Source organism: Colletotrichum siamense (genome assembly GCF_013390195.1).
Source record: "Colletotrichum siamense strain Cg363 chromosome Unknown KSG_Cg363_contig04, whole genome shotgun sequence".
Classification (NCBI taxonomy): Eukaryota; Fungi; Ascomycota; class Sordariomycetes; order Glomerellales; family Glomerellaceae; genus Colletotrichum; species Colletotrichum siamense.
The window spans coordinates 2,242,996-2,270,178 of record NW_023501017.1 but is presented as its reverse complement, the minus strand read 5'-3'; the positions used below and the strand labels follow the sequence as shown (position 1 = coordinate 2,270,178).

The following is a 27,183-nucleotide window of genomic DNA, read 5'->3' as shown; positions in this document are numbered from 1 at the left end:
CACGTCTAGTAATTACAGTGAATGCCGGGCAGTACATCACACGGCTATCAGGTCGTGACTGCTTTGTGTTCGTGTCATTTACTTGCGCCGTCTTGTCTTCGGCGCCGGCTCAGGAGAGGGAGAGGGCTCAACGGCCTGTCTCTTCTTTGTCGTCTGCTTCCTGGGTCTTGGGGGAGGAGGGGGCTCAGAATGGAGGTGGCCCAGTTCCTCCATAGCTGTGGTGTTCTCCCAAGACAGGCAGCGGTAATTCGTCGGTTCAGGCGTCGGCTCATGATGGCGGCCCCTTGTACTCATCCGCTTGGAGTCTCTCCTCTTCTCCTTCTTCTCCTCCTTCTCCTCGGGCTCTGCGCTGGCGAGGTACTTCTTTCGGTTTTCCATATGCTTTACGATCTTGTCCTTGAAGGCCACAATCTCTTTCCTGAGTCGCAGCTCGTTGAATCCGCGAGGATCGAGCCACTTCAGAAGCTCGTCAACTTGCTCCGGCTCGCTGTAGAAGCCCCACTGACGCGCGTTGTAAACGCTAGTAGTGCCCTCTTCCAGCTTTTTGCGTTCCGGAACAGTCATGTCGAACTTGATCTTGTACTCGGCCTGGTACTCGGGATCGGTGTCGATGTAGCCCTCGCGTTCCAGGTCGTCAGGTCCTTGAACCCATATGCAACCGTTGGCGTATTCGGCGGCAGCTGTAGAGCTGTCCGGAAGCCCACCGTAGGGCATTCCGTTACGCTCAAACCAGTAGTATCTGTTCCAGAATCGATCCTTGCCAAGCACCCTGGTTCGACCGCAGTCTGCTTCGCGAAGGTCGTTGTCGATGACAGCAATTTCTTCTTCACACTTCTTGATGAATTCCTCCTTCTTGGTGATATCCTTGAGGACCTTGATGAACTGTTTCGACTGCTTCGGCACCTTCGCGGCCTCGGCCTTCTCTTTGCGCTTCTTTTCTTCTTCGCGCTTGCGCTGCCTCTCAGCAGCACGGTCGTTGGCACGACGGATATTTCTGCGGGGAGCGCCCTCTTCCTCGGAGTCGGCAACTTCATCCTCGGCATCCGCGACTGAGTCATCAGCATCGGCCATCTTGACGTCTTCATCCTGCTTTTCCGCTTCAGGAGGCGGCGACGGTGGCATGTTGTCGGGCAACAAGATCTTGCGCTGGTCGTTAAGAACACGCAGCTCCTCAAGTCTTGCGGGACGTTAGCACTCTCAGGTGAGATGGGGTTGACGTAACTCACGCTTGTTTCCTCTGACGCTGCCAGTCAATCTTCTCCTTGCGGAAAGCAGTCATCTGTTCGCTGCACTCCTCCATGTATGTGCGCATGGCCTTGGTTCTGGTGGTAAGCAGGCAGATGATTTGCAGTGCCTGGACGCGAAGGTTTACGTCGAGATTGGCGTACTGCTCTCTGACGGTATCCTGTGTGGGCTGCTCCACCTCGGGGGGAACGATCTGAGCGAGGAGGTCCTCGCATTGTTTCTCATGCCGTTCGTCCTTCGACAGCTGATGAAGCAGACCAACGATGATTCTCTCCCAGCCGCCATTTGCGAAGTTTCGCTTTCGAAGTTCTTCAATCCAGTCGTAGTCCTCGAGGACCTCGTCTGCGCGATGCTTGATTTCGGGCTCCACATTTTCGCTCTCCTTCTCAGCGGCCCTCGCCTCAGCAGCCAGTCTCTCGGCCTCGGCCCTCGCTAGACTGCTTCTAGTGGCTCTAGCAGGCGGCCTGTCAGGTTCAGGTGTAGGCTCCTTTTCTTCCTCTTCCTCTTCCTCCTCAGAGTCATCCTCCTCCTCGACCTCCGGCAGTGGCACGTTGACCTTGCCACCGTCTGCCTCAGCGCTGACGAGCTGTTTCAAAACGGCGCAGTGAATCTCTTCAAACAGCTGGATCGTCGTCTCTTCGGATGCAGCGCACATCGCTTCAACAAAATCATCAAATGTAAATGAATCCAATTTGAAAATCTCGCAGTAGACGTTGAGCGTATCCCACGTCTCCAGGAACAAGCCGACTGACTCCATCGAAATCTTGTCCTGCGGGCCAGCGCTGCCCTTGGTGGCATCATCAGTCTCGGCTGGAGGGTCCTTGCAGAAGAACGACAGCGGCGGTCTGACAACACCCTCCCTCATCGGTACCTGCAAATCTTCGATGGGATATTTTGGCGGCGGAGGCGGTGGGGGTACTTCGGGAGCAGCCATGGAGTGCTGCATTTGCTGGTTTCTGAAGTTGAGAGGGAGCTGGAAGGGATTCTTATGAGGAGGCGCCTGAAATACGCCTTCGTGTCCAGCAAGCATGCCCTGCGAACCCTTGCCGTCGAAATCCGGAGATTGGTGCTGCAGCTTGCCCTTCTGGTTCTTTGGTGCAGGTTTCAGCTCCGGTAACCTAGCCGGCCCGTTCTGCATAGCTCCGTTTACACCGTTTGCTCCGTTTGCCTCTTGGCCATGCGGCTGGTTTGCTCGCTTCTGTGCCTGGATCTGCTTCCGCTCCATCAACTTTGTATCGTAGCGCAGGTGAGCCGGGACCCGAGAGTCGATGTGGTATTGTGCCGCATAGTCCTGCTTGACGAGCCACGGGGCGCCGTTCCATGCCTCGCGCGTCACCGTCTTCTTGATAAAAGAGCGCAGGACCGACTTCGTAAAGATCTTGCGATCGCGCCAGATGTGATCGTCGTCAACCACAGCTTCGGCGCCGGGTCTCTCGTCGAGGCTGACCGTGTATCTAGTGTAGGGAGGTGTCAAGGTGCCGTCGGGTAGTACCTTGCCTCCAAACCGGGTCTTTTCTCTGACAACGCCCTGCAACCTCTCTCCGTCTGCCGTGCTGACCGTGACTGCTTCGCCAGGGTAGTAGTCCGCCCTGAACTCTTCAAAAACCATGTCTACCAGGGTATCGATTCGAGAGACCGTTTGGAATTGTACGCGTCGCAGCACCGGGCCCTTGAGGGCTTCGGGGAAGGCCTGCTCGACTTCTTCGGCGCCAGCAAGCTATCGCGTGTTAGTGTCTGGGTGTGGGGATGACGTCTTAGCACAAACCTCGCTCTTGAGAGCTTCGAAAAACGTCAAGCCAGAGTGCCCTGTGATCTGGCAAATGAATCGGCGCTATGCGGTGTGAGCAAGTCTTGGCCCATAGCCCCACCTAGATTAAACATACCTGTTTGTAGAAATCCATTCTTCACCGAGTTAGCTCGGAACACCCACCAGAGCGAAAATACGGGGAGCTCACCTGGTTAAATAGTCTTCATAATGGGCGAAGACTTCACCGGTCTGCGGTATATGCCAGACCTGAGGGCTTACATCAGTATTCGTGGCATCGTCCGTGAAGTTCAATTTTCGAACCTCTGCATTGTCATCCTTTATGTCCTTGGGCGGCAAGAACTGCACCGGTTTGCGCTTGAATAAGACCTGGATTGCAAGTCAGCGGCGCGCGCTCCCTCGGGGCGCGTACGGGGTCCGTACCATGGTGGCGGTGGGCTACAATGGCATGGTCCAAAAGTCGAGGTCCGAATGCGCAACGAGGCTGTATTGCAGCCTTCCTTCTCTTGAACCGGTGTAAGTGGTGTTAGAGACTCTCGAGAAGCATCTGCCGGTCGATAGCGGCGCGTCGTGCTGGTCGTGGCGGGTTGTTGTGGTCGCGGCCGGAGGGGGCGGAGGCGCGGTCGAGGTGTCGGGCAGGGGAGAGCGGGTTCGGCGGTGCACTTACACGCGAGTTGGCGGACGCGGTGCGGGTCGAACAAGACGTGTCAGGGCGGTAGATGTGGTTGCAAATGGCGATGTTGAGGGTGGTTGTGGTCGCGGGCTAATGGAGGAAACGCGCAGCCTGCGAGTCGTGGGTGAAACGTCGAGGGAAAAAAACAAAAAGGTGGGAAGAGAAGTGGTGAGCTTGGGGAGGGAAAGGAAAAGGGAAAAAGATGAAGAGCGCCAGTAAAAGCGGTCCTGGCCCACGCCCGCTTGGCCCGTTCGGCCCACGGTGCCTCCGCATCCCATCTCCCAGAGCGCTGCTCACCAGGCCTCCTCACCCTCCTCCACCCGCCACGACTCCGTCCACCTCGGGAATCCCACACCCGCGTCGGCCACCCACGATTTTGTACTCGTTGCACTCGCCGCCGCCGGAGCAATCGATTGAGCACTCAAGTGACCAAAAAGACTCCAGTTTCGTCGATTTATCCTCATATATGTCATGTGCACCGTCCGGCCTTGACGGGTAGGCTGTTTTTCGTCAATCACCTCCTCGGGATCGTACCCGGAGGAGCACCGTTTTACCACCACAACGCCTTAAAATTTACTTCCAAATGCTTCCGTGGTAAATTTGATATGATTCGTTCATATCTGATGTTTTTTGTATGCCTCCGACAGACGGGGCTCGAGAAAAGTCGCGATATCAAGGCCGGACTGCTCCGACAAGGCCACTCCGGGCCGCCGAGCTCCGTGTAAGTGATTTCCTTACAAGTGCATTCCAGAGCAGCCAATTAGGCAAAACCCGATTCTGCATGGCCAAAACTGTGCTCGACATGCGTTTGTTTTGCTCTTCCGTTTGCTGATGGCATACAATGGGTTGTGTCCAAGGGGCCCACGACCCCCGGTCCCCCTGCTCAGCCGTTAGCTCCAAAATGTTGTTTCTCGCCTGGGACATGGCTGCTAGTGGATCTGGGTGCTGCTGTCAGCCTCCAGACACGTGAGTTTCTGCATTTTGATTGGCTCCTGTCGACCAGGCCCCCACGGGACGAAGCGTCTCTTTTAGACTTCCGGCAACTGGCCGTCATCACTGGCACGCAAAAGTTTCGCCCAAGGGCACAGTCTTTGTCTTATTTTCGTCTTTTATACACGATTAATATGAACAACCCATCGCTTAGAGAGCGATTTCCCACACTCTTTATGACGTGAAGTAAACCACCATGAACCCGAGCCAACTGCCGACGACCCCCACCGCGCAGTACGAGCTCGTGAACATTAGCGGCAGGAATTCATACCGCTTCCCAAACACTATCTGGTGCAGCAGTGAGCAGTACAGAATCAACGGGATGCTGACTGCGATATACAGCGTGCTGAATCGGTCGAGCAAGAAGAACCTGGCCTTTCTGGAAGCCGGCGCCAATCGGTCAAAGGTCAGGAGGAACAGAATCAGCCAGAAGATGGTGTAAACCGTCTTGATTGGGAATTCCGCCGACGTGAACAGGAGGGGGAAGAGAGAGACGTGTCCAGCGACAGCTAATGGTCGGAATGCACTGAGGTAGCGGCGATCCTTGAGCGCAATAAGGCTGAAGGGAATGATGACGAGAAGAATGGCCTTCTCGTGCACATGCCATCCGAAGAGGAATGAAGCGTAGCCGCACAGAGTCACCGCCCCAATAAAGCTGTCCCAGGGCAAGGGTGTCTGGGCCTGGAAGAAGAGCTTGATCAGAGGCAGCACCTGGAAGAAGAGCGTGAGAGCGAAGCAAGTGCGTGGGCTGATTTCTGGCAGCACCGCAAAGGCAGTGTCACCCACGAGTCCTCTGGTGACACTGTTGATGGCTTCCGCCTTGACGGGAAGATTGAGCCTGGGTGCCACTGAAACTCTATTAGCATGCTCCTGTGGAATACTCATGGGTCAGTGGATGACCTACCATAAATGAGGACGCGGTCCGCGAAGGAGTACAGAGCCCAGACATTGGGGGCCCAGTAGGCATGGCAAAGACCACGTGAGAACGGGAAAAGGCGGCTCATCATCTGCGGTATCTGGTTCAGAGCAGCAAACGGTCCAAATGCGGCACCAAAGATGGCCGCAATACCGCCACCCAGCTTGATGCAGTTGAGGAACTGGATTCTGAACATGGACTTGGGCGACAAGCAGTAGGCACGGAGAAGAAAGACAAAGTAGGCCGGGGCGAGGTACAGATAGATGTGCTTCATGCACAGCAACGCAGCAAACACCAGTCCGCTGCCCAGCAAGCCCGACTTGGACCTCGCCAGAACGAGAGACAGGATGAGCACACCGTACATGGCGCCATTGTACTGGAAGTGGATATGGTCAATAATCAAAAGACCAGGAGAAAGAAGAACTGAAATGGCAGCAGCCTGGGCGGCACGTCTCGTTCCTCCCGTCGCGGTCTCGATGAATCTAGTGATACCCCATATAAGCTGTTGTTCCCATCTCGGAGGACAAGTGGGTGCACTCACCGCTGCAGCGCATAGACTAGGACCAGCTCCGAAATAATGACAGTCCATCTCTGGAAGTATACCGTCTGCCAGCTATCGTATTCCAAGTTGTAGACCTTGAGCATGGCCGGGTCGACGAGCTTCGCAACCTGGGACATGACCCACTCGAAGTAGGCGAAGAAGGGAGGGTAGTCGAGGGTCCATTCCGATGTCTTCTCGTAGTACCACTTGGACAAAGGCAGGCTGTTCGTGATGGCGAGCCAGTTCCGGTGGACTTCGAAGTCGGTGGATTTGCTTCGCGGCAGGTCAGCGACGGTGGCTTCTCGGAGGTGTCGGTCGGCGGTCCACTTACTAGGCCGGGAAGAGGAGGACCTTGAGCGCGCCGGCGACAAGCGCACATTGGGAGAGGGTTGGGTATGATTCAGCCATTGTGGCACGTTCCAGGGGCTGATCAGCAGGTTGTCCGCATTGAACAGGGCGGTGCCGTGAGAGCTTCAATTTGGCGTGGTGACAGAGCTGAAGCTGCCCGGCAGGTGGGAGGAAAATCACAGGCCACCTTCGCTTTCGTCAGGGGTCCTGCTCTCAAAGCTGCAGCTTGCCATTTTGGAGAAGGCGTGGACTAAGCGATGGACAGGGGTCCGTTTTGGGGTCCGTGCAGAAATCGCGGTGAAACCAGCCCCGACTTCTAGAAGTGGGTCAGAGAAGCTTCAGACATAGATGTGGCTGGTGCTGTTCAAGCCACAGATGGAGAGCTTCACGCCACAGTTGTCTTTACCTTAGGTAGGTAATGCAAGGAACCGCGCGAGCCCAATCGACACAGCTCGGGCCATGCCTACCTACGACGCGGAGGTGGTGGACTAGGGTCCCTTCTATTTCGTGACAGTCTCCAGTAAAGGCTCATGCTCCGTCTTAGACAGCGGAACAGTACCCAAGCTTCATCTCTAGTATCCATCATCACGAGACCCCACGACCTCCTGAGGGAGACTCGACATTTCTAGATTGAACTAGCAAAGCCGGAGGCGAATAAAGAATTATTGGCCTGCCGCGCTCTCCATTCAAGCTGATTTTCATTCACTCCTTAGCTCAATCCGCTTTTCGGAAGCCAACGCCGACAAACAGCCTTCCAGAAGGGGCAGTGTGGTCCATCCACAGCAGCACAGGAGCTTCACAGCGAGTCTTTGACACTTTTTTGTGCCAACCTGTCCTCAACCCACAGACACCGCACCACCACCAACGACCCCTGCCTCGAGTTTCTCAACTTGGCGGCCCTCTAACCATCTTCGCCATTCCCACGCTTGTTTGGATCCCGCGTCTTCTGCATTTCGTATTTTCTCTTCAATTCTGCATCCTTTTCAGGAGCTTGCTTCTGTGATTTAATACGCAATTGATCGACCCTGTGGGTGTACGGCCGGCTTCGTTATTCCAACTCTTTGATACCCATCCACGCCCTCTCTCCTCTCCCCACCATTTCCACCACCTCACATAGCTCCCGCGTGCCACCTCACCCTCAGTTGCAATGCGTGTGTCGCAAGCTCCTCTGAGCTCGACGCTCGCTTTTCTTCTCGGTGCGAGCTTGACACAAGCTCAATACCTCATCAATGAGCTCAGCTTTGGCTACACTGGCAGGTAAGAAGCTGCCTAGCCGCATCTTTCCAGCGCGCCCGCGTATGGCCGATCTCCAAAAGCTCCCACTAACCACGACGTCTAACAGCATATCGCCCAACAACGATGGCCACGTTCCCAACTTTGTCCTCCAGGGACAACCAAACCAGCCCGAAATCCTCTCCAACAAGATCATCCTCACCCCCGTCGCCCCCGGGAACCAGCGCGGCTCCATCTGGAGCACCCAGAAGGTGATGCACAGCAACTGGATCGCCGACATCGACTTTCGTGCCAATGGTGGCGAGCGCGCCGGTGGAAATCTCAACATCTGGCTCACAAGTGGCGGTTCCAACGACGTTGGCATGAGCTCAGCATACACTGCAGGCCGCTTCGACGGTCTCGTGCTCGTTGTCGACGGTCACGGCGGTACTGGTGGCATGGTTCGCGGCTTCTTGAACGACCGCTCGACCGACTACAAGGCCCAGAGTGATATTAGCGGCCTTGCTTTTGGCCACTGCCAGTACCACTACCGCAACCTTGGCCGCCCCAGCCAGATTAAGCTGCGCCAGACTTCCAGCGTCTTCAAGGTCGAGATCGACGGACGCCTTTGCTTCGAAACCGACAAGGTCAAGATCCCTCCCGGCTACTCCTTCGGTATCACCGCCGCTAGCGCCGACAACCCGGACTCTTTCGAGATTTTCAAGATGGTTGTCATGTCCGACTCGCTTCACGCCGGCGAGCAGCAAAATCAGGGCCACCAACAGCAGCAGCAACAACAGCAGCAACAGCAACAGCAAGCCCACGAGCAGAAGGCCAATCAGGGTCAGCCGAACAACCCCCGCAGCGGCAACGAGGACCCCATCGACCTCAACGCCATCCCCGACAGCCCTGCCGATGTGATCACCTCGTCCAAGGCGCAGTTCGCCGATTTGCACAACCGTCTTCAGTCGGTGAACCACCAGATCGGCACCATCTACCGTTCTGTCAACCAGTACAACCAGCACGCCGAGAACCGCCACGCGGAGACCTCGCAGATTCTCGACTCGCTCCGCACGGAGCTGCGCAAGATCGAGAAGGTCTACAGCATTGAGGACCGCATCAACGCCCTCGAGCGCGAGATCCGCGCCATGCGCACCGATCTCAACCTGCAAATGAAGAACACGGAGCACTCTCTCAAGGGCTACATGAGCGAACATCACTCCACCCTGTCCTCGAACATCGTCAACGCCGCTCCTGGTCACGGCAAGCTTATCCTCGTCATTGTCGGGTCTCAGGTCGTTCTCGCTGTCGGCTACGTCCTTTACAAGAGAAGAAAGAACTCAATGCCCAAGAAGTACTTGTAAGGTGACGAAGCTGAGGTCCGCAAAGTCAACATTTCAGAGATGGCGTGTGTGGAGTTGTCTTGTATAAATCATGTACGATTGGTTGCATCATGTGAATTTTGGCCAATGATGGACGCCGTACTACTGCAACGGGAAGTTATTGTCCTTTAGTCCCGTGTAGCGTCTCGGGCGACGAAGACATATAAAACGGAGAATACACAAGAGGCGAGTCGAGTAGGGTCGATGACGACGAGAGCAAGTGCAGGCGTCGGTGTAAGAAATCGAAAACTTTCCAAGTTCATATCGCAAAGTTCCTGCTATCTCATCAAGTCTCTGAAAATTGAATGTTCGTTGACGCGTACGATGCCTAGTACAGACTGAAGAGCGTGTTAGTAGAGTGGACGCGGCCTGGGTCTAACCATCTTCGACATTGTCAGAGGAACGAAGGCGGTTAACAGGTCAAGCCTCGGCCGCGCAGATTTCACATTCAGACATTTCAATGCGACTGCGATTGTTCTGTCCCAACACATCAAACAATAAGTGAGAAGATTCCTGTGTAAAAGGGCCGGGACCATGATTTCCTAGCCTTGGTTCTCATTCTCGACAACCGAGGTTCTGGGTCGAACAAACCCATGTCCAGCGGGACCTTGTGTTGGACCTTCCAAGTCAACCAGCCGTACCAACTGACCAACCGTCTCAAACCTTGAGCGTAGGATATCCTTTTCAAGCCAAAGAGTGGAGTAAAAAACGATGTTTAAAACTTCCAAGTTGGAGTAGCGATGCTGTTGATGCGGGGTTCCCCTCACGACTCGCCCTCTTGGCTCGAACTACCGATCACAGCTTCCTTGGGAATCTGGGGCATATTCCGGGGTAATGCAAACCGAACGGGCGTCGTGGAGTTGGTGCTCTCCATCAAACTGCCACTTCCCCAGACTCTTACCCCAGATTGTTGGGTACGCCCTCCTTGTCCTCGGTGTATCATTGTGGACAATTTAGACCCAAGATGCTTGGCGCAATGACACAGCCCAGCCCATCGGGACCTAGCGGTCTTGGATGACATGTAGACGGTGGTGGTGCTGGCTTTACCCGCTCTGCCGTCTGCGTCCCATGTCTTTGGCATTACGAGATATATAACGGTTCATCTCAGGATGTCGGCTGTCGTAATCCCATTGGCAAGAGTGAAGTTCTTTGACAATCTCAAGCATGACGAAGACAGAGGACCAAAAGCCTGAAATTGCCCTTGAGCACGCCGACGACATTGGACTCGAGAATCAACATGACAACCCCAAGGACGTGACCCTCGACGCCGCCGCTAAGGGTCAGGGCGTGTCGGGTTACGAGACCTTGACATTGTGGGAGACTTTCAAGGCCTTCAAAGTGTGCTCCGCTACTTGTTTTGCTGTTGCTTTCAGCGCGGCGACAGATGGTTATCAGATTGGGTAAGTGTTCTGTGTTTCGTCCTTTTGAGGACCAAGTTTGAAAAGGAGACTTCCACATGAGACTAACAACAACGTAGCATCAATGGCAACATCATCGCCAACCCAGGCTTCATCAATCAGTTCGCAACGGAAACCACCTCGCGCGGCGAACCCAACCTCGCCGCACCTATCCTCAGCGCGTGGTCTTCCATAATGTCCGTCGGCCAAATCATCGGCATGACGACTGTCCCCTTCCTCTCCGACCGATTCGGCCGCAAGGGCGCCATGTATTGGTACTGGTTCATCCTCTCCATGAGTATCCTCTGCGAGTCCGTGGCCCAGACCTGGCCCGTATGGCTGGTTGCCAAACTGCTCGCGGGCGTCGGCGTGGGCTGCCTACAGTCCACTGTCCCGACCTATATCGCCGAAGTTGCCCCAACGAGAATCCGCGGCGGCCTGCTGCTGGCCTACAACTTTTGGTTCGCCCTCGGACAGTTCTTCGCGCCCGTCGCGCTGCAGGTCATGTCGCAGTACGCCCCTGAGGACTGGAAGACGCCCATCTACACGCAGTGGAGCCAGATCGGCCTCATGATCATCATCTACGTCCTCGTCCCGGAGTCGCCCGCCTGGTGCGTCACCCGCGGCAAGCTCGACGCCGCCCGCAAGTCGCTGCGCTGGCTGTACCGCGGCGTCGAGGACTACGACGTCGAGCAGCAGCTGCAGCTCCTCGTCATCGCCGTGGACCACGAGATGGAGGTCGCGCGGTCCCAGGCCAACGTTGAGTGGTACGCCATCTTCAAGGGCGTCGACGGCAAGCGGACGGTGACGGCGCTGTGGACGCTCATGACGCAGCAGTTCGTGGGGCTGACGCTGTTCTCGACGTTTGCGAGCTACTTCTTCAAGCAGGCTGGCATCAAGGATCCGTTCCAGGCCACATGCATCACGTCCGGGATCAACATCGTGAGCGGGCTTGTGTTTATACTGATTGCGGACAAGGTTGGGCGGAGATGGATCTCGTGCAGCGGGTCGACGCTATCGTGGGCTGCGTGCATGGCTATTGGGATTCTCGGGGTTGTGCCGAGACGGGGGCCGACTTTTGTCTTGTTGGTCTTCTTTGCGTGTCTGTGGAGTAAGTGGTCACTTGGCCTCTGAACAGATGAATGCTGATAATGTTGGACTAGATATCGGGATGACTGCGAATGGAGCCACCGGCTGGGGCTTCATCGGCGAGATCTCTTCGCAAAGGCTTCGGCCTTACACAGCTGGATTCGGAGCTGCCTCGACGTGTGTTGCGGGTGTTGTCATGAACGTGCTGACCCCGTACATGGTGGACGGAAACCAGTGGAATTGGGAGCTGAAGACAGCCTGGTTCTACACCGGCGTAGGACTTCCGTTCGTGGTGGCCATGTGGTTCCTGATTCCCGAGACCAAGGGGTATGTCTTCCCATCGGAATCATTTACAAACATACTGACGATATCACAACAGGCGCTCCGCTGCGGAGCTGGACGAATTATTCGAGCGCGGCATCAAGCCTTGGAGATTCCATAAGACACTTACGGCGACGGAGCGTCTTGTCAATGCAAGTCACGATCAAGAGGTTGTCACGTCAGAGAAGAGGGATCATTGATATTGTATGTATATTCAACCTTGAGGCTGTTATTGTGTTATAATATTGCCCCAAGTCATGGGAAACCCTTCTCGGGTCAAAACCCGTGCCTTGTTTGCAGGCAATTCCTAGCACCGCTCAGCAGCGCTTTCTCTATGTGCCTGTTCAGAAGTATGTACGAAGCGATCAAAATGTGTAAGCATCGAAAGCAAACAAGTAGAACCGCAGCGCTTCCTCCCTTCTTTCCCTTCCCTTCTTCCTTCCCTATCATTCCCTTCCTTTCCTTCCCTATCATTCCCCTCCCTTTCCTACAGTCTTTGACTGCACCACGATGTAAATGAAATAAAATGACAGACCACGCAGCACAATGTTTTTTTTTGTTTTGTTTTTGTGTTTTTGGTTGGTAAACAGGTAATTCAAAGGCAATCGCTAAACTCAGTCGCTAGGTGTTGTTCAAAAGTGGCGTTAAGCCGATAGTGTGACTCTAGTCGTCACGGTGAGTGGAGTCCTAAGAGTCCTTCCTGTCGAGTGCTGCGTAGTCTTGTCGTAACACAAGAAACGTCTTGTTCGACGCTTGAGATGGCATTGTCGCCAATGATGTTTATGCTGAAGGCGATCCTGGTAACGCCGCGGCCTTGGTTAGGCAGGCGACGCGTTCTAGGATGAGTGGCACATCGGTCTACCATGAGGTTTGTGTTGTTGTTATAAGTGATCCGAGTAGCGCAACGGCCTTGATGAGGCGGCGGGGCATTCAAGGATGAGGTGGCGACTGTAGTGTTGGTCTACTACATTATTTGTGTTGCTATGAGCGATCCTGGTAGCGTCCCGACCTTTTGAGGCAGGCGACGCATTCTAGGATGAGGTGGCGCGGGACACTGGTCTACCATGAGTTTTGTGTTGTAGTTGTTGTTGTGAGTAATCCTGGTAGCGACACGACCTTGTTAAGGTAGGCGACGCATTCTAGGATGAGATGGGACATTGGTCTATCGCGCGAGTTGTGGTGTTGGAGGCTATCCTGGGAGTGTGACAGCCTTGATGTGGCGGCAACGCACTCTAGGATGAGGTGGTGACTGTAGCGTTGGTCTACCACGAGTGTGTTGTTTGAAGCGATCGTGGGAGCACAAAAGCCTTGCGTTTGTTTGAGAGGAGCTCTACCGACAGGATGTGTTTAGGCGGCAACGCATTCCAAGATCAAAGTGATCCCGGTAGTGTTACGACCTGGTGTGGTTGTTATCCTGCCGGTATAGTAGGCTGCTGGATGTTCCAGGCTGGTGGCTCCGCAAGTGCGAGGTAGTCGCCATTTGTCGGTCTGAGGAAACCTGATCGCTGAAGCGCCGCTGGCGGCATGTAAGTCGTTGGAAAGACCCCTTGTAGAACCATGTCCTCCATAACTGACTGGAAGGACGCTGGTACTGTCCAACGACTTGGTGTGAAGGAGAGCGGCTGCCAGGGAAGTATTCGAAGAGTGCATGTCCTAAAACGTAGTTGGTGTCCGAGGTGTCCGAAGAGGTGTTGGGTTTTTCTTCTTTTTTTTCTTGTTCGGGTGGGATGCAGGAACGGCATTATCGTCAATGCCGGTCCAGTCCTCTCCAGAGTTGGACTCGCGCTCTTTGGCAGGGAACTCAGCCGACTTAGCAGGTTTGGTGCCGCTGCTTCTTTCAGGTCTATGCGTAGACCATGGCACCGGCCTGGGGCATCAGTCCAGGAGGGTATGTTAGCCCATGAGTCTGCATGGGGGGCTGCTGATAGTAGGCCTGAGGCCATGTCAGACTCATTGCCGCCCGGTATGCGGTAAACAAGTCCAAACCAGGCGGCGTGGGCGGTGTGAAGGAGCTTGGGTGTCCTGAGTTAATTGGTGTCAGGACGGAGGAAGGAACCCACAGCCCATGTTCATTGTAAGACCCTATCATGGGCCCCTGAGAGAACGGTGGTGCGGGCTGAGGACTAGGCGAACGACTTGGCGGAAGGGACCGGTCATTGAAGGAGCGGAGTTCGTGGTCGTCAACGGTGACCCTGTACTCCTTCATCTTGTCAGGCATCTCAGTCGGGACGGCCCCCTTTCTTGTCGAGCAGCGGCGGACTGCTTTGGCGAGCTGGTCTGCCCTCTCGTTGCCTTCAACGCCCACATGGCCCGGACACCATCGGACTGCGGTTCTGATACCCTTGGCCTCTAATTTGGCGGATGCCGCAACGGCTCTTTGGACCAAGGGATCATCGTCCGACGCGTCGGCCCTCATGAGTGAACGGATCGCATCCTTGCAATCCGTGAAGATGTTCACTTGTCGAAGGTCGGGGACCGCGCGGGACAGGTAGAGGGCGGTCTCGAGCCCGAGAGCTAAGGCGTACAGCTCTGCCACCAGGAAGTCGGGGCACTTGATGAGCCTGTACGTGCCGGCTGTCCAGTCGGGGCTGAGACCGGGGCGGGGTTGCCAAGTAACGGTGGCTCCCGCGGGGTTGTCCAGTGTTGAGTGACCGCTGGGACCACTTCCCCACGACTCTTTGCCAGGAAAAGAGGCATCCGTGAAGAGATTGAGAGCGCGGGGTGTGGGCTGGTCGTGTTCAGGAATGGCTGCCATGGCCCGCTCACGAGGCTCAACCCAAAGATCGCCGTGGAAGCGGGTGGGCGTAGGCTTGCATCGAATAGGCACGCCACAGTCGAATTGAACATAGAAACGGGGGCTTCTGGAGGCCACCTCCCGCTTCTGCTGAGAAGACTCTCGAGATACTTCGCTAGAGGTCATACTGACCACTTCGAGACAAACAGGGTAAAAACGGTGTATGTATGTGAAGGAGGTTGTGTATGGCGAGAGATGTGTGTAACGAAAGTTGTATCTGGTGAGAGTTGTGTGTAACGAGAATTGTATCTGCTGGAAGCGAAATAGAAATCAAGCTACGATGAAGAGAGAAGGAGAGATTTCAGGAGGACCAGACCATGAGAGAGATTGGGGTTTTATAGGGATTCATCGAAGGAATCGTGAGATTCAGGGACCGGAGAGGTCTTTCAAACATAGACCACCTTTTCAGGAACCCGTAACCTTGTTTTCAGGCACAGAAAAGTCTGTCTTCAAGCATCAATTGCCAGAGACATCTTTTCAGGAACCGGCATCTTTCATGCTAGGTACCCGTAACCCTGATTTCAGGTACAGAAAAGTCTAAATTTGTGACCTGGTAGGTCGATGGCCAAAGAGGTGCAAATTCATGCCTCCGGGGGAAGGAAGGATTAAAGGCGGTACGAGGAAACGAACGCCTGTTTAGTTGGTCGGATCCTGAGCGAGCGAGAAACAACAAAAAAGGCATTTAGTGATATTCCTCGTCATCGTTACTTTCATTGAGATTTTGGCGGGCCATGAGGACTTGTCAGTGTGTCAGTCTTGATAATGTTAGATGCCTACACTATCAAGGGGGACTCGTCTACCAAAGAGAATTTCTGGTAGGATATTTGGTGTACCAAGAGACCACCACTTTTACTGCTCTTAATGGACTACCTTTCCGGTGGACTCTAATACTACCGTCCTCCTCCTTGCCACCGTTGTCGTCCTTGCTCGTTGTAGTTGGCATCGCAATCGTCCCTGCTATGTTCTTCGTTCAAAATTAGCTTTTTGTTCGAAAATGGTGTGACTGGACATATATCTACCCTCCTGACTTGATCAACTGTGGATAATGCGGTTGTTTCTCACGAGAGAGATAAAAGGTGTCTTCCCAGAGAGGTTGGACCCGTAAATAACGTCATAGGAACACAATTCTTCCTTCAAACCCGAAGTCTTACTTTGTTTTGTCAAGAAATTTGCTCGATAGAGTCGTATTACAGTCGCAGAGTGTCAATGTGCTATGCAAGCCCGCAGACAGTTCGCAACCGGCTCATGTTAACTCACTTACACGCTGGCGAATGAAGACGCCGGCTCCCCTGGCACCGTTGGTCTGGTATCCAGGTACCCTCGAGCTAAACTCTATTCGGACTGCAGCCACCCCCGCACATTCCCAGTTAGGCAACCAGGCTTACCCCAGGCACTTCAGCATTTGACAACACCCCTCCGAGTCCACATCGAACCTGTCCTTGATGGCGCCAAAAGAAAACCCGGGACCGGAATCTTACAAATCGAGCAGTACCTGTCGAGATACAGTGACTCTTTAATCTATGAAAGTTCAACCCTGAGCCTTTCAACCAGCAGCTACACGAACATTCCATAGAGTCATCCCCTACTGCTCAAGGTGATCCATCACACGATGTCAGACCCCAGATCTCAGGGTACACAACCCGGCCTGTCGCTGCGGTTCATCGACCAGGCTCACAACGAGACGAAAAAGATGAGGGCGCACAAGAAGAGCCGAGGCGGCTGTGGCGCCTGCAAGAAGAGGAAAGTCAAGGTGCGTTCCCTCCTGGTGCTTTACGAACCCGTCAGGCTTCTGACAAACCCCCAGTGCGACGAGCAAACACCTTGCTCGAACTGCATCAGACGGAACGAAATATGCGACCCACCCCACAAGTCCTCCGCTTCCCCTGAAAAGGACGCCTCACCCGCATCCTCCCGACCGCCAGACCTCTCTGGGCCGGTAAACCTTATCCACCTGGAGCTCTTCCATCACTTCCAGCACGTTACGGTTCCTACTCTCTGCTTCTCTGAAGTATGGGGCCCAGCGACGTCGCTCGCTTTCAAGGTGAATATTCCTTGCTTCCTTTGAGGAGCAGGAACAGTTAACTCATGGGAATGGCAGGAAGAGTACCTGATGACCGCCATGCTGGCCACCTCGGCGCGACACCTTAGCGTCCTGCGCCCAGATGAGTCAGTGTACGATGAAGCTGCCCTGGCACTCCTCTCTCGCAGCTGTGCTGGCTTTAGTGCCGCCCTCAACCAGGACGACGGCCGTGAGAAGCACAACCCGCTGTTCTTCACGGCCATGTTGATCCACTACCTCACGTGGTGCAACTTGGATTTCCTAGAAGACGAGGGGAAGCCAGCTGACGGCCGTCGATTGGACCTCAAGGGTGACCAGCTATTCCTTCTTAGCTCCGGTGTGAGGGTATTCCTGTCCAGCACAAGGGCCCAAGGTCCAGACAGCATTTTCGCAAACATGTCGTCGATATCTCAATGCAGTGCTCTGGAAGATATCGTAGCGAGCCAGGGTATGGACTGTGAAAGCATAGTAGCAGATTTCATGACAAGGTATGACGAAACATCAACTACTCAAACAGAGCTCTCCACCCAGACGACAAAAGAGCGCGAGGCATACCACGCCATCGTCACGCGTCTCTCCGTTATCCTCGCGCTCTGGAGGCACAGAGAGACCAACTCGTCGCCACCGCAAAGAGCCGATCTTGAGCGGTACATCCTCTCGTTCCCGCTGTTTTGCGTCGGCACCTTTCTAGAAATGGTTGCCAGCAGTGACACGAGGGCACTGCTGGTGTTGTACCACTTTTATCGAACTTCAAGGCTGCTGCTGGGATCCATGGAGTCTTGGTGGGCGTCGAGGAGGCTGAATATCATGGAGAGTTTAACTAAGCAAGAGTTGGAACGACGACATACATCTGTCGCTGTTGGCGACTTCCAATGACGGCAATGGATACTTCTCAGGAGGACAAACGCATCGACAATGTGAATAATACGAGGTTTCTTATTTTCTGGGTATCAGTTCTAATTCGACATAAATGAATGTAAACTCCAAGGCTTGCTGGCTGTGATAAGCGACGGCCCAATGCTTCTCTCGAAGCCGACTATTTCGGCTGATTCCTGCTCCACAATGCTTTCGTGATCAGTGCCGGGGCTCCCAAGCCGAGCTCATACGGCAACCTCGTCCGTTGCTCCCTGTCTGACGAGTTCGTCGGCAAATACGGGGGCGGCGGGGACGCACTCCTCACAGACGACGCCACGGATGAGACAGGGGATACTGGCGAAGCGAGCCCTCCCCCCTGAAGGTAGGAGCTCAAGTCAGCGGCCGACATCCCGGGTACGCCGCCCGGGTAAGTTCCGTCAGGGACCTGGCGAGCTTGCGGCGGCACGGCCGGCATATCCACGGACGAGTCTGAACTGACTGAGCTGGCCGGCGATGAGGGCCTGATTATCTCGTACTGCTGCGCCGAAGATGCACTTCGGATCAGACGGTTGGACGATGTCATGGCCGCCATCTCGAGATCGTCGTCCATCATGATGCCCGGCCCAGGGACGACTCCGACTAAGCCATCGATTTCGTTAAACTTATGCATATCGTCCTTATCAAAACGGCCCATAGGAGGGAGATTGACAGAGTCTTTCAGCTGCGAGCCTACTCTGAACATCGCAAACGAGTCGAGTGTGTTTGTCCATGTCGGTAGGGTGCAGATGTACCACACGAGCAGGGCAAGACAGATCGCTTGGAGGGCAATGAGCGCGCTGAGCATGACTGTCGCCCCGAGACTGTATTTTGGTGCAACGAAAGCCGTGCCAGTGAGGTTGTAGATCGTTCTTGCCGCATCGTTCAAAGCTGCATCCTGCAGGACGGCAGCATTGGACAGGTACATGCCGACCCCGAGAGTGCTTTGAGCCACAGTCAAGTGACGCAGACCCTGTGCGGTCCTGAATAGCGACTTGGGAAGCTTCTTCAGCGTGCATCCGTTATAGATGGAAGGGTACCATGTGTCGAATTCGTCGTTTTTGGAGTTGTAAGGCATTTGCCAGCCATGAAGAGGTGCGGGCAAGGCGCAACCCTTCTTCGTTGCATCGCGGACCGAGTCATCAGTTAAAGTGAGGTTGCCGGGCATTTTGCCATCGGGAAATGTTTGGCTGAGGAAGGCGAGTACGGCTTGCGGGTACGATTCGGCGCCGAAGAGGGCCTCTACAGTTGTCCTCAGCGGGCCCTGAGACGAAGTCCATCCCCCGAATACGTCGCGATCCCATTCTTGATCCGACCTGCAGGGTGTTAGTATCAGGCTCAAATTTTTGGCATGTTTGAACTCACTCGCTAGTGATGAGGTTGCCCGCCCAGTCGTAATCGTGGTACTGGGCCTTCATCACCTCATCCGAGGGCCACTCATCGATAATGCCTGACTGATTGAGGTTGGTGTAGAAGTTACCAAGCTCGAAGAATGCACGGGTTGTTCTGGCCGTGCATTTCAGGGTGACATTCTCCGCTGGGTCTGAAACGAAATCAGAGGCCTGCGATGCCTCAGGGCTGATTTGCGCATCGATGAACACGACTTCATCAATGTCTTGACGTCGACGCGGGGGAAGCAGCGCTCGCTCAACTTCGGGGTTCTTGGAGTCATCAGGCATGCAGACCTTGATGGTGACGCCGAATCCTTCAAGAGTGGTTGAGTAGCCGACACAATCCGCAGGAAAGTCTTCACGAGTCGCAACTTGGCAGTCGGCAGTTGAGTTGAGTCTCATCGAGTGTTGCCGGAGCGGTCCCGTTGTCGTTCCTGCGGGCACAGACGAAACCCAGAAAGCGTCGTTGTACTTGTGGTCTGACCCAGTCACAAAGCTTCTGTCAGTGTTTCCGTCGCGCCACAGATTCTCCTGGACGTCAGCTGACGTGATGCTGGCCAGCTTGGATCTCACTGGACTGATGATGTTGGGGAAATCGGTGGAAACCCTCAGCAAAGCCGGCTCAGGCTCCATGCCGACCCTTTCTGCCCGATACCTTGCACCATCGCACGTGCGATCCCATTTTGTCAAATGTCGAGAGCTGTCGCATGGGTAAACCACACGAGCGGACATCGGCATCAGCAGTGATTGAAGAGGCAACTGTGCCGCAACTTGGATCTGGTCAGCCAATTGATCACAAGCAGTCGCCAAAAAGCTTACCCAGCAGAAGCAATGCCGTAGCCATCATCAGGTAAGACGATGTCTGTCCTTTTGAGAAAACCGCCGTCCATTGGATGTCGGAAAGAGCAAACAGCTGTCGGAGGCTGAGGGCTTGCCGATGGGATCGTCGTTGAGAGAACACCACTGCACCGTGAGCCAGAAGAGCCGCAACGCATGGCAGCGCAATGACAGCCGTCACTGCACTCAGGAACGGCGCCACGCGCATCCATCGGCTGTACTTGTCGAAATCATCCCGCATGAGGATGCCCCAAGGATCGGACGTTGTTCGCTGATTGACGACACAGATGCAAATCCAGGGTCCAAGTAGGAGAAGTAAGTATACAATTAGAATGTAAATTGGTCGTCGTGCATGTTGAAGAGGTTGGCGAGACATTGCGAATGACTTGAAAGTCGTGTACTTTGGCGGTGGTCGCTCACTGGATGTTGTGTTTCTGTCCATAATGATCGTCCCAGACTCTCCCGCAGAATGTTTTGGAGAACGGTAAGATCGATGGCGGAAGGAACAGAAAGACAAAGTGCGCGAAGGAAGAAGACAATGGTATTATGGCTGCATCGCACAGATTGCTGGCGGCCTGTTTGGCGTTCTTTTTTAGCTTGCGACGAGGCGTCGGCCGGCCGCAAAGTGTGGTGCTGACCGCAGCTGACCGCAGGGCGAGGACTGTGCAATTTCCGTGCGAGCCCAGAAGAATGGGAGGAGGAGTGAGGGAATGTATAGAAGGGTGGGCGCACAGCATCCTGCATCCTTCGGAGGGAGAATGTGCCACGAATGTCTTGTCTCGAAGACCAGTTATTGCGGCCGAAACGAGCCGAAGTGGGAATTATTCCTTCCTGGGTTGACTTGGCCGGGTCTCAATAGCCTATCCTGCATATTCCACTGCAGCGGTATAAATCCGTCCAGGCAACCCTTTGTAATTCATGCGTTTCTTTGTAGTTGTAGATAGCCCGTTATCCCTCACTCTCCATTGTTGGAAGGATAGGAATCCAGGCCGTAGGTTTCGTTAAGGGAGACACGTGTGATGACTTGATCGTCCTCCATGCGTACCCAGGTCTCGACCGACATCTGCGGGTTATCGCCCTGGGAAAACAGCAGTCTCAGCATCCGAGCGCCGCGGTTCCATTCACCGTATCCTCCATAGCCTGTGTGCTTTGCAAAGCAGAGGAATGGAGCTTCGGCGCCGAGTCCGCCTTCGTGGCCGGGCCAAGTGGAGCACCAGGAGTCGCCGTGGTCGTGACCGACGTGGATGCTGTGGAGGCCCTCGGCCTCGAGCAACGCCTCGATGAACGGGTCGTCCTCTTGGCCCTGGCCCTGAATGGCCAACGGGGAGTCGACATTCAAGCCCGGAAACTTGCTTGGGTCTAGATTTGACTTTTGGGCGTCGAGGAAAACGTGGGGCGGGATGTGCACGAAGGCCACGCTAGGGATGACACGGCCGTGCTTTTCCTTCAGCTCGTCGTAGGTCGTGGTGAACCACTCGGCCGTCTCAGGTGCGACCCAATTGGGAATATCGTCCATATTGTCGGAGTCGGTCTGGTAGGTAGTGCCGCCGCGGCTATCGAAGAACCACAGTAGAGCAATGGGGTCCTTGGCGTCGCCGTCGAAGATGGGCAAATAGTAGTTGGTGATGCCGGGGAGCTTGTCGCCCATGGAGGTGGTGTAGCAGAGGTCATAGCCCTTCTCGGCGCGGAAGAGCTGTTCGCGGTCCAGGTTGTGCTTGGAATCGTGGTTTCCGTAAATAGAGGTCCATTTCTGGCCAGCCTCTATCATGGGCCGCACGATCTGATTGATGTACTCTGTCGAGTTCTCCTTGTGGGTGTCCTCGCCGGTAATTAGGTCGCCATTCAGTACCACAAGATCCGGATGCTCGCTCCTCATGACATTCTTCATGACGCGAGTGGAGTTGATGTCCTGCTCGATGCCCCAGGAGGCGAACTCGACTTCTCCAAAGTGCAGATCAGAAAAGATGCCAATGCGAAAGTCGCGGTTCGTGGCCCCTAGCTTGAGTCTGGGCTTGTCCAGCGACGGCTCCTTTAGCGGCCACTTTCCAGGGGAAATCTTGGTGACTAGCATGAACATGGCGGCGAAGGAGATGGCGTAGACGAATATCAGCTGACAGATGCGCTCCACCAGGCGGGCAGTAGACTGCGGAGGGCGCAGCTGAACTGCTTCTTCCAATTTTGCTTCCGGCATCGTGATGAATGGTGGAGATGTCTGTGGTGTCGATGGCGAAGAAGATGCAGGGAGGGCGAAGGCGAGTGCCGAGAAATGGAAAGATTACGGACGAGACAATGGATATAGACACCGGCGAAGGAGCATTACAGTGCAGAGGATGTCTCTGGTAGATCGAAAAAAGCACGAAATGATTGGATGCCAGGCGAGGACACAAATCAATCTAGGCGCGGTGAGGAGGAACCAGAAGAAATATGGAATTTGGAAAGAGACATTGAATCGCAGAAAATGTCGATGTCCAGCAGGAAGACCAGAACAGAACAGCTTTAGCTGTCGCTGCTGCAGCTGGGATTTCCCAAGGGTCAAACACTCCAAAACAGAGCCAAAACAGGCCCACTGTGGCAGATGCCGTTTTGGGGGAGGGGGAGACCTATTGGTCCACCAGAGACGGAGGCGGCCCAAGCCAACCAGGGAAAGACGAGACGAATTTCCCCCCTTCACAGTGGAGTGTTTCCCTCTCCGTCACTAACCAGTAGGTGACCAGTGATGTGCACCAAGACATCCACTTGCAGGAAGTGCTGGCTCAGATCCGGTGCCAAGTGTGCCTTTCCCCGTACTTCCCGCCCCCAGGGATCATCGTCCGGTGTTTCTAGCAGCTCCTCGCTCATCTAAAAGCAGGTGGTTATCTGCAACGCCCTGGCTATGGGCAGTTGTTGATTGCAAGTGTCGGAACGGCTGAATTGAAGATTCCCTTGCGCAACGAGGCTTCATTCAATAGTTGGGACGAGGTGGCGGCCCGGGGGTTTGTTGCCGATGGAGCAGAAAACTTTGAGAATTCCAGCATTGAAGAGTGAGGAGGGGTCTTCTGTCTTCGAATATTCATCATCGTCAACACGATGGACGGAGCCACGCCAGAGATTCGCAAGTCGATTGACAGTCCAAGCGCCTATTCTGCATTCCCACGCAGGTCGTGACAAGGCTCACTTCGAGTCGACGCGCCGATGCAGAGTCTGGACGCGCCAGCGACGCTCACTCTGGGTTGCGTCACGTCCAGCATGAGACACGCAACATGCTGCTCCCAAAAGTTCCCCTGTCGCACAGACTCTGCAGCGAAGCTCCCGGTTGGCGATGAGAGCTTCAGTGGAGCACATGTAGCTTTGGGGGCGACGGTTGTTTCCTGTTAGAGATCACTCCCACGCGATGTAGCCGGACTAACAGCTTCAGAAGCTTATCGCGTGAGATACCACCGCCGCTTCCCCGCTCATCACCCAAGCTTTCCTGGAGCTCCAGCGTCGCTGAATTGACCTTCCCAACTGGTCGAGATTCCCGTTCATGGATGCGAAAAGTCGTAATCTGAAGCTCACAAGAGAGCTACCCCAGGCTACCGCTGATAAAATGATGTGACGTCCCACTCTCCACGATACGTCGACCTTCTTCTGCTACTTCGAGGTGCCACTTTGGTGACCAATTGCTTCGTTCACCCGGAGCACTCTCGACCCCAAGCATCATCACACGATGCCTCAATCAGCAGGCCGGTCCTCGAAAGAGGCCGATCTCTATTCCTTCCAGACCCCACCACCGTATGAAGCTGCCGCCTATCCCCGCGTCCGGACTCGTCGCACCCTTGCCCGACGCCTGATATCTGTCCGCTTGCTCTTCGCCGTCTTCCTTTGCGGTGCCATTACCTGGCTGTGCCTTCTCCTCGATCGCGAGACGAAGCTCGACCATGTCGCCCAACACGCGACTTCGTCCGCCCGGCTGACCCGGTTCGAGGAGTCGCTGCAACACTGCACCTCTCTCAAAACCTTCCCTCAAAGCCCCAACCCGAAGTCGCGTACGTCGAACCCGCGATGGAACAAGGAGCGCGGCCAGGAGAAGCCTGTTGTGCTTCGCAACGCGACCTTCTTCGACGGCGAAACGATTGCCTCCGAGCCAATGGACATCAAGTTTGAGAAAGGCCTCTTCGCCGAGGTGGCGACGACTGCTTCCAAGTCAATCAGCTCCGATGGAGCTGTCGAGCACGATGTGCACGGTCGTTTTGTCACACCCGGCTTGGTTGACATGCACTCCCACCATGCAGTTATGATGTGGCCGGGCCTGTCTGCCACCGACGACACCAACGAGGTAAACGAAGCCTACGGCCCTTTGACACCATTCGTGCGCGTTCTGGATTCGACCAAGGCGTATGATGTGGCCACTGAGATCATCATGTCAGGTGGCATCACCTCGTCTCTCCTTCTCCCTGGATCCGCCAATGTCATGGGTGGTGAGGGAACTGCGATCAAGAATGTTCTCAACTCTGGAGAGCTGGGAGAGTATATTGTAGAGGAGCTCCTCCTCGAGCATGGAATTCCCATCGAAGAGCGGCATCGATACATGAAGCTCGCTTGCGGTGAAAACCCGAAGCGGGTGTACGACCACACTCGTATGGCCGATGCTTGGATTCTCCGTGAGCAATTCGCCAAGGCCAAAGAGCTTGTTGAAAAGCAGGACGAGTACTGCGAGGCTGCCGCGCTCTTGTCGACGGCCTCTATGGAGGAGAAGCGCCGGTTTATCGAGCAGTTAGGCAACTTTCCCACCGAGTTGAAGCTCGAGTCTACCGCGGGCATGCTTCGTGGTCGCGTGGCAATGCAGAACCACTGCTATCTTCCTGAGGATCTGGAGACCATGCTGCGAGTGACCGGCGAGTTTGGTGTTAAGGTCCGGGCCTTCCACCATGCCATTGAAGCGTGGCAAGTCCCTGAGATGCTGAAAAACTATGGGGAGTGAGTATCACCGGGTATTTTGAACGACCTCCACAACTAACGAACCTGCAGTAACGTCACGATTGCCACTTTTGCCGAGTTCAGTCTGTACAAGTGGGAGGCTTACGCTCCCAGCTTGTCTGCAGGTGCAATCCTCGCCAAGCACGGCGTTCCTGTCGCCTACAAATCTGACCATACGTCGGCGGAGCTGAGCGCCAAGTATATCATGTATCAGGCCGGTGTTGGCCATTCGTTCCATTTGCCGGAAGAGCAGGCTCTGCAGTCTGTCACCTCGATCCCCGCAAAGGCCATCGACTTGGGTTACCGCATTGGCTACGCGCGTCCTGGATACGATGCTGATCTGGTTGTCTGGGATGCCCACCCCCTTTCTATCGGCGCGACCCCTCTCCAGGTCTACATCGACGGCAACCCCCAGCTTAAGCACCAGATTGTTCAAGAGAGCATGGGTACGACTTTCAACGAGGCGTCCGCCAAGGTCCCCGCACCGATCACTCCTAAGATGCGAACGGAACTCGAGCCAGAGGCGAAGGAAGCCTTTTGCTTCAAGACCAAGAAGAAGGCCACATTCGTCATCAACGGCATCACAACCACCTTCCTAGAGAACCACCCGCAGATGCCCTCGACCTTCCACGATGTCAGCGGGGAGAACCTGACCTTGGTGATCAACAAGGGAGGCATCACGTGTCTCAACACCTCCAAGAACTGCGCTTCAGCAGTCACCCAGGCATCAGCAGAAGGCGAAGTCACCACCCTGGATCTGTCCGACGGCCACGTCCTCCCAGGTCTGACGGCCATCACATCCTCCCTCGGTTTGGTGGAGATTGCGACGGAACCCTCCACTGGCGATGGCTACGCCGACTTCAAGCGCGACGGCAACGACCCTGAGAACCTTGACTTTGCCAAGTACGGCGTTCAGCTGGAGGGCAAGGCATTTGCACGCGCCCGCCTCGGTGGCGTCACTCGTGCCATTTCTCCTCCCGTCAGCGAGGCTGGCTTCGTCAACGGTGTTAGCGTCGGCATCCTCACACGACGGGGCCGCACCCTCCTCGATGGTGGAATCTTCAAGCCCGAGGTCGCGCTGCATGTCACTCTTGATGACGGCGCCAAGGCCAGCGTGGGAACCATCAGCAACGCCGTCAAGAAGCTGCGCAAGATTCTGGTGGACGGCCAGGGCAAGCACAACGAGACGACCTTCGGGGAGGTTGCGCATGGCAAGCTGCCGCTCATTATCAAGGCTAATAACCACGTAGGTCCCCAACCGCCAGATTTGGTGCATCGTAGCTGACATGTGCATAGTGGGACATCCAGCAAATCATCAGCATCAAGAAGGACTTCCCCGACGTGAACATTGTTATTCAAGGCGGTGCTGAGGCCCCTCTGGTAAGTATCATCCCTGACGCTGGTCCATTATAGACTAACCATGCATCGCAGGTTGCCCTGGAGCTCGCCAAATCCCAGATCCCTCTCATTCTCACACAGACTCGTCCTGCACCCGACGAATTCCGACACCGAGACGCAGTCGTCGGCCCGCCCCTGACACCTAGTGTCGCCCGTCTCTTGAGTGAGGCAGGTGTTTACTTCGCCATTGCCGTTGTCTCTGACAGTATGCTTCCCCCTGAATTTCCCTTTCATCCGGTCACCATGAAAACAATACATAGACTGACACTTTCCATTCCTTAGTCATGCCAGCCGACTACCGCCTCCACGATCTTGCGCTCGAGGCCTCTTGGGCAGCCAAGTACGCCAACCTCGGAGCCAAGGAGACCGTCCGTCTTGTGTCAAGCAACGTCGAAGACATTCTCGGCCTTGAGAGGAGCAAGGACATTGTCATTTGGGAGGGCAGCCCCCTCGAGTTTGGAGGCACCGTGGCGCTCAGCTTTGAGGAGGGCAAGGACGGCGAGATTGAGGTTGCCGCTTGCTGGCCGCAGGAGCACGATGAGCAGTAGACGGGGCTCAAGACTGTCCCATACTTGCGTAAATCTTTTGTAAATGTAAATCATCTTTCTTCATCTAAGCTTGGCAGTATCATGGGCACCCTGTATAGTGCGAGGCATCAATAGCAAAACGTGGCTAATTGTTGCGCTGCTTGCAAGCATTGCACTTATCGCCGACAAAGAAGAAGGCTTGGTTTGTTGGGTCGCATCTGACAAACTTGAACCATAATATACGGGATAGCAAAGAGTCAGCTTTGAGAAGATGGGTATAAAGCCCGTAACGGTTATGTATCTGGGCCACGCGCAAGCTTTCGTTCCACTCAGCCGGAGGCCCATGTATATACTAGAAGATAAACAAATGAAGAATCAGGTTTCTTGCTTTACGATGCCATCGACGCCGTGCGCTATGCTATGTAACAAAATCATCCAAAGATACCCCCGGTCTGTGGGAATGAAGACCTCT

The 27,183-nt window shown here is 54.9% G+C and overlaps 9 protein-coding genes across 9 annotated transcripts; 4 read left to right on the top strand and 5 right to left on the bottom strand.

Moving 5' to 3' along the window:
- Positions 1 to 78: 78 nt before the first annotated feature.
- On the bottom strand, positions 79 to 3,436 carry ITC1 (Imitation switch two complex protein 1; the record flags this gene model as incomplete). The annotated part of the gene is made up of 7 exons (XM_036638397.1): positions 79 to 1,177; positions 1,227 to 2,962; positions 3,011 to 3,076; positions 3,129 to 3,147; positions 3,201 to 3,259; positions 3,314 to 3,379; positions 3,434 to 3,436. 7 exons carry the CDS (start codon positions 3,434 to 3,436, stop codon positions 79 to 81), a joined length of 3,048 nt encoding a protein of 1,015 aa, XP_036495709.1.
- Positions 3,437 to 4,847: 1,411 nt separating this feature from the next.
- ALG8 (Dolichyl pyrophosphate Glc1Man9GlcNAc2 alpha-1,3-glucosyltransferase) lies at positions 4,848 to 6,538 on the bottom strand (the record flags this gene model as incomplete). Its single annotated transcript, XM_036638396.1, has 4 exons — positions 4,848 to 5,521; positions 5,578 to 6,071; positions 6,131 to 6,403; positions 6,462 to 6,538. 4 exons carry the CDS (start codon positions 6,536 to 6,538, stop codon positions 4,848 to 4,850), a joined length of 1,518 nt encoding a protein of 505 aa, XP_036495716.1.
- A 1,087-nt stretch (positions 6,539 to 7,625) lies between these two features.
- Positions 7,626 to 9,054, top strand: EMP47 (the record flags this gene model as incomplete). Its single annotated transcript, XM_036638395.1, has 2 exons — positions 7,626 to 7,735; positions 7,821 to 9,054. The coding sequence occupies 2 exons, from the start codon at positions 7,626 to 7,628 to the stop codon at positions 9,052 to 9,054; spliced, it is 1,344 nt and encodes a 447-aa protein (XP_036495717.1).
- A 1,182-nt stretch (positions 9,055 to 10,236) lies between these two features.
- Positions 10,237 to 12,079, top strand: fmqE-5 (MFS transporter fmqE; the record flags this gene model as incomplete). Its single annotated transcript, XM_036638394.1, has 4 exons — positions 10,237 to 10,472; positions 10,550 to 11,580; positions 11,633 to 11,885; positions 11,938 to 12,079. The coding sequence occupies 4 exons, from the start codon at positions 10,237 to 10,239 to the stop codon at positions 12,077 to 12,079; spliced, it is 1,662 nt and encodes a 553-aa protein (XP_036495714.1).
- A 1,643-nt stretch (positions 12,080 to 13,722) lies between these two features.
- CGCS363_v006544 (uncharacterized protein) lies at positions 13,723 to 14,799 on the bottom strand (the record flags this gene model as incomplete). Its single annotated transcript, XM_036638393.1, has 1 exon — positions 13,723 to 14,799. The coding sequence occupies one exon, from the start codon at positions 14,797 to 14,799 to the stop codon at positions 13,723 to 13,725; it is 1,077 nt and encodes a 358-aa protein (XP_036495715.1).
- Positions 14,800 to 16,282: 1,483 nt separating this feature from the next.
- Positions 16,283 to 17,608, top strand: CGCS363_v006543 (Sterol uptake control protein 2; the record flags this gene model as incomplete). The annotated part of the gene is made up of 3 exons (XM_036638392.1): positions 16,283 to 16,423; positions 16,478 to 16,714; positions 16,772 to 17,608. The coding sequence occupies 3 exons, from the start codon at positions 16,283 to 16,285 to the stop codon at positions 17,606 to 17,608; spliced, it is 1,215 nt and encodes a 404-aa protein (XP_036495712.1).
- Positions 17,609 to 17,768: 160 nt separating this feature from the next.
- CGCS363_v006542 (uncharacterized protein) lies at positions 17,769 to 19,647 on the bottom strand (the record flags this gene model as incomplete). Its single annotated transcript, XM_036638391.1, has 2 exons — positions 17,769 to 18,939; positions 18,989 to 19,647. 2 exons carry the CDS (start codon positions 19,645 to 19,647, stop codon positions 17,769 to 17,771), a joined length of 1,830 nt encoding a protein of 609 aa, XP_036495713.1.
- A 1,159-nt stretch (positions 19,648 to 20,806) lies between these two features.
- On the bottom strand, positions 20,807 to 22,042 carry CGCS363_v006541 (putative inactive purple acid phosphatase 16; the record flags this gene model as incomplete). Its single annotated transcript, XM_036638390.1, has 1 exon — positions 20,807 to 22,042. One exon carries the CDS (start codon positions 22,040 to 22,042, stop codon positions 20,807 to 20,809), a length of 1,236 nt encoding a protein of 411 aa, XP_036495710.1.
- Positions 22,043 to 23,536: 1,494 nt separating this feature from the next.
- On the top strand, positions 23,537 to 26,732 carry hutI (Imidazolonepropionase; the record flags this gene model as incomplete). The annotated part of the gene is made up of 5 exons (XM_036638389.1): positions 23,537 to 24,786; positions 24,838 to 26,032; positions 26,083 to 26,166; positions 26,218 to 26,389; positions 26,467 to 26,732. 5 exons carry the CDS (start codon positions 23,537 to 23,539, stop codon positions 26,730 to 26,732), a joined length of 2,967 nt encoding a protein of 988 aa, XP_036495711.1.
- Between the last annotated feature and the right edge of the window lie 451 nt (positions 26,733 to 27,183).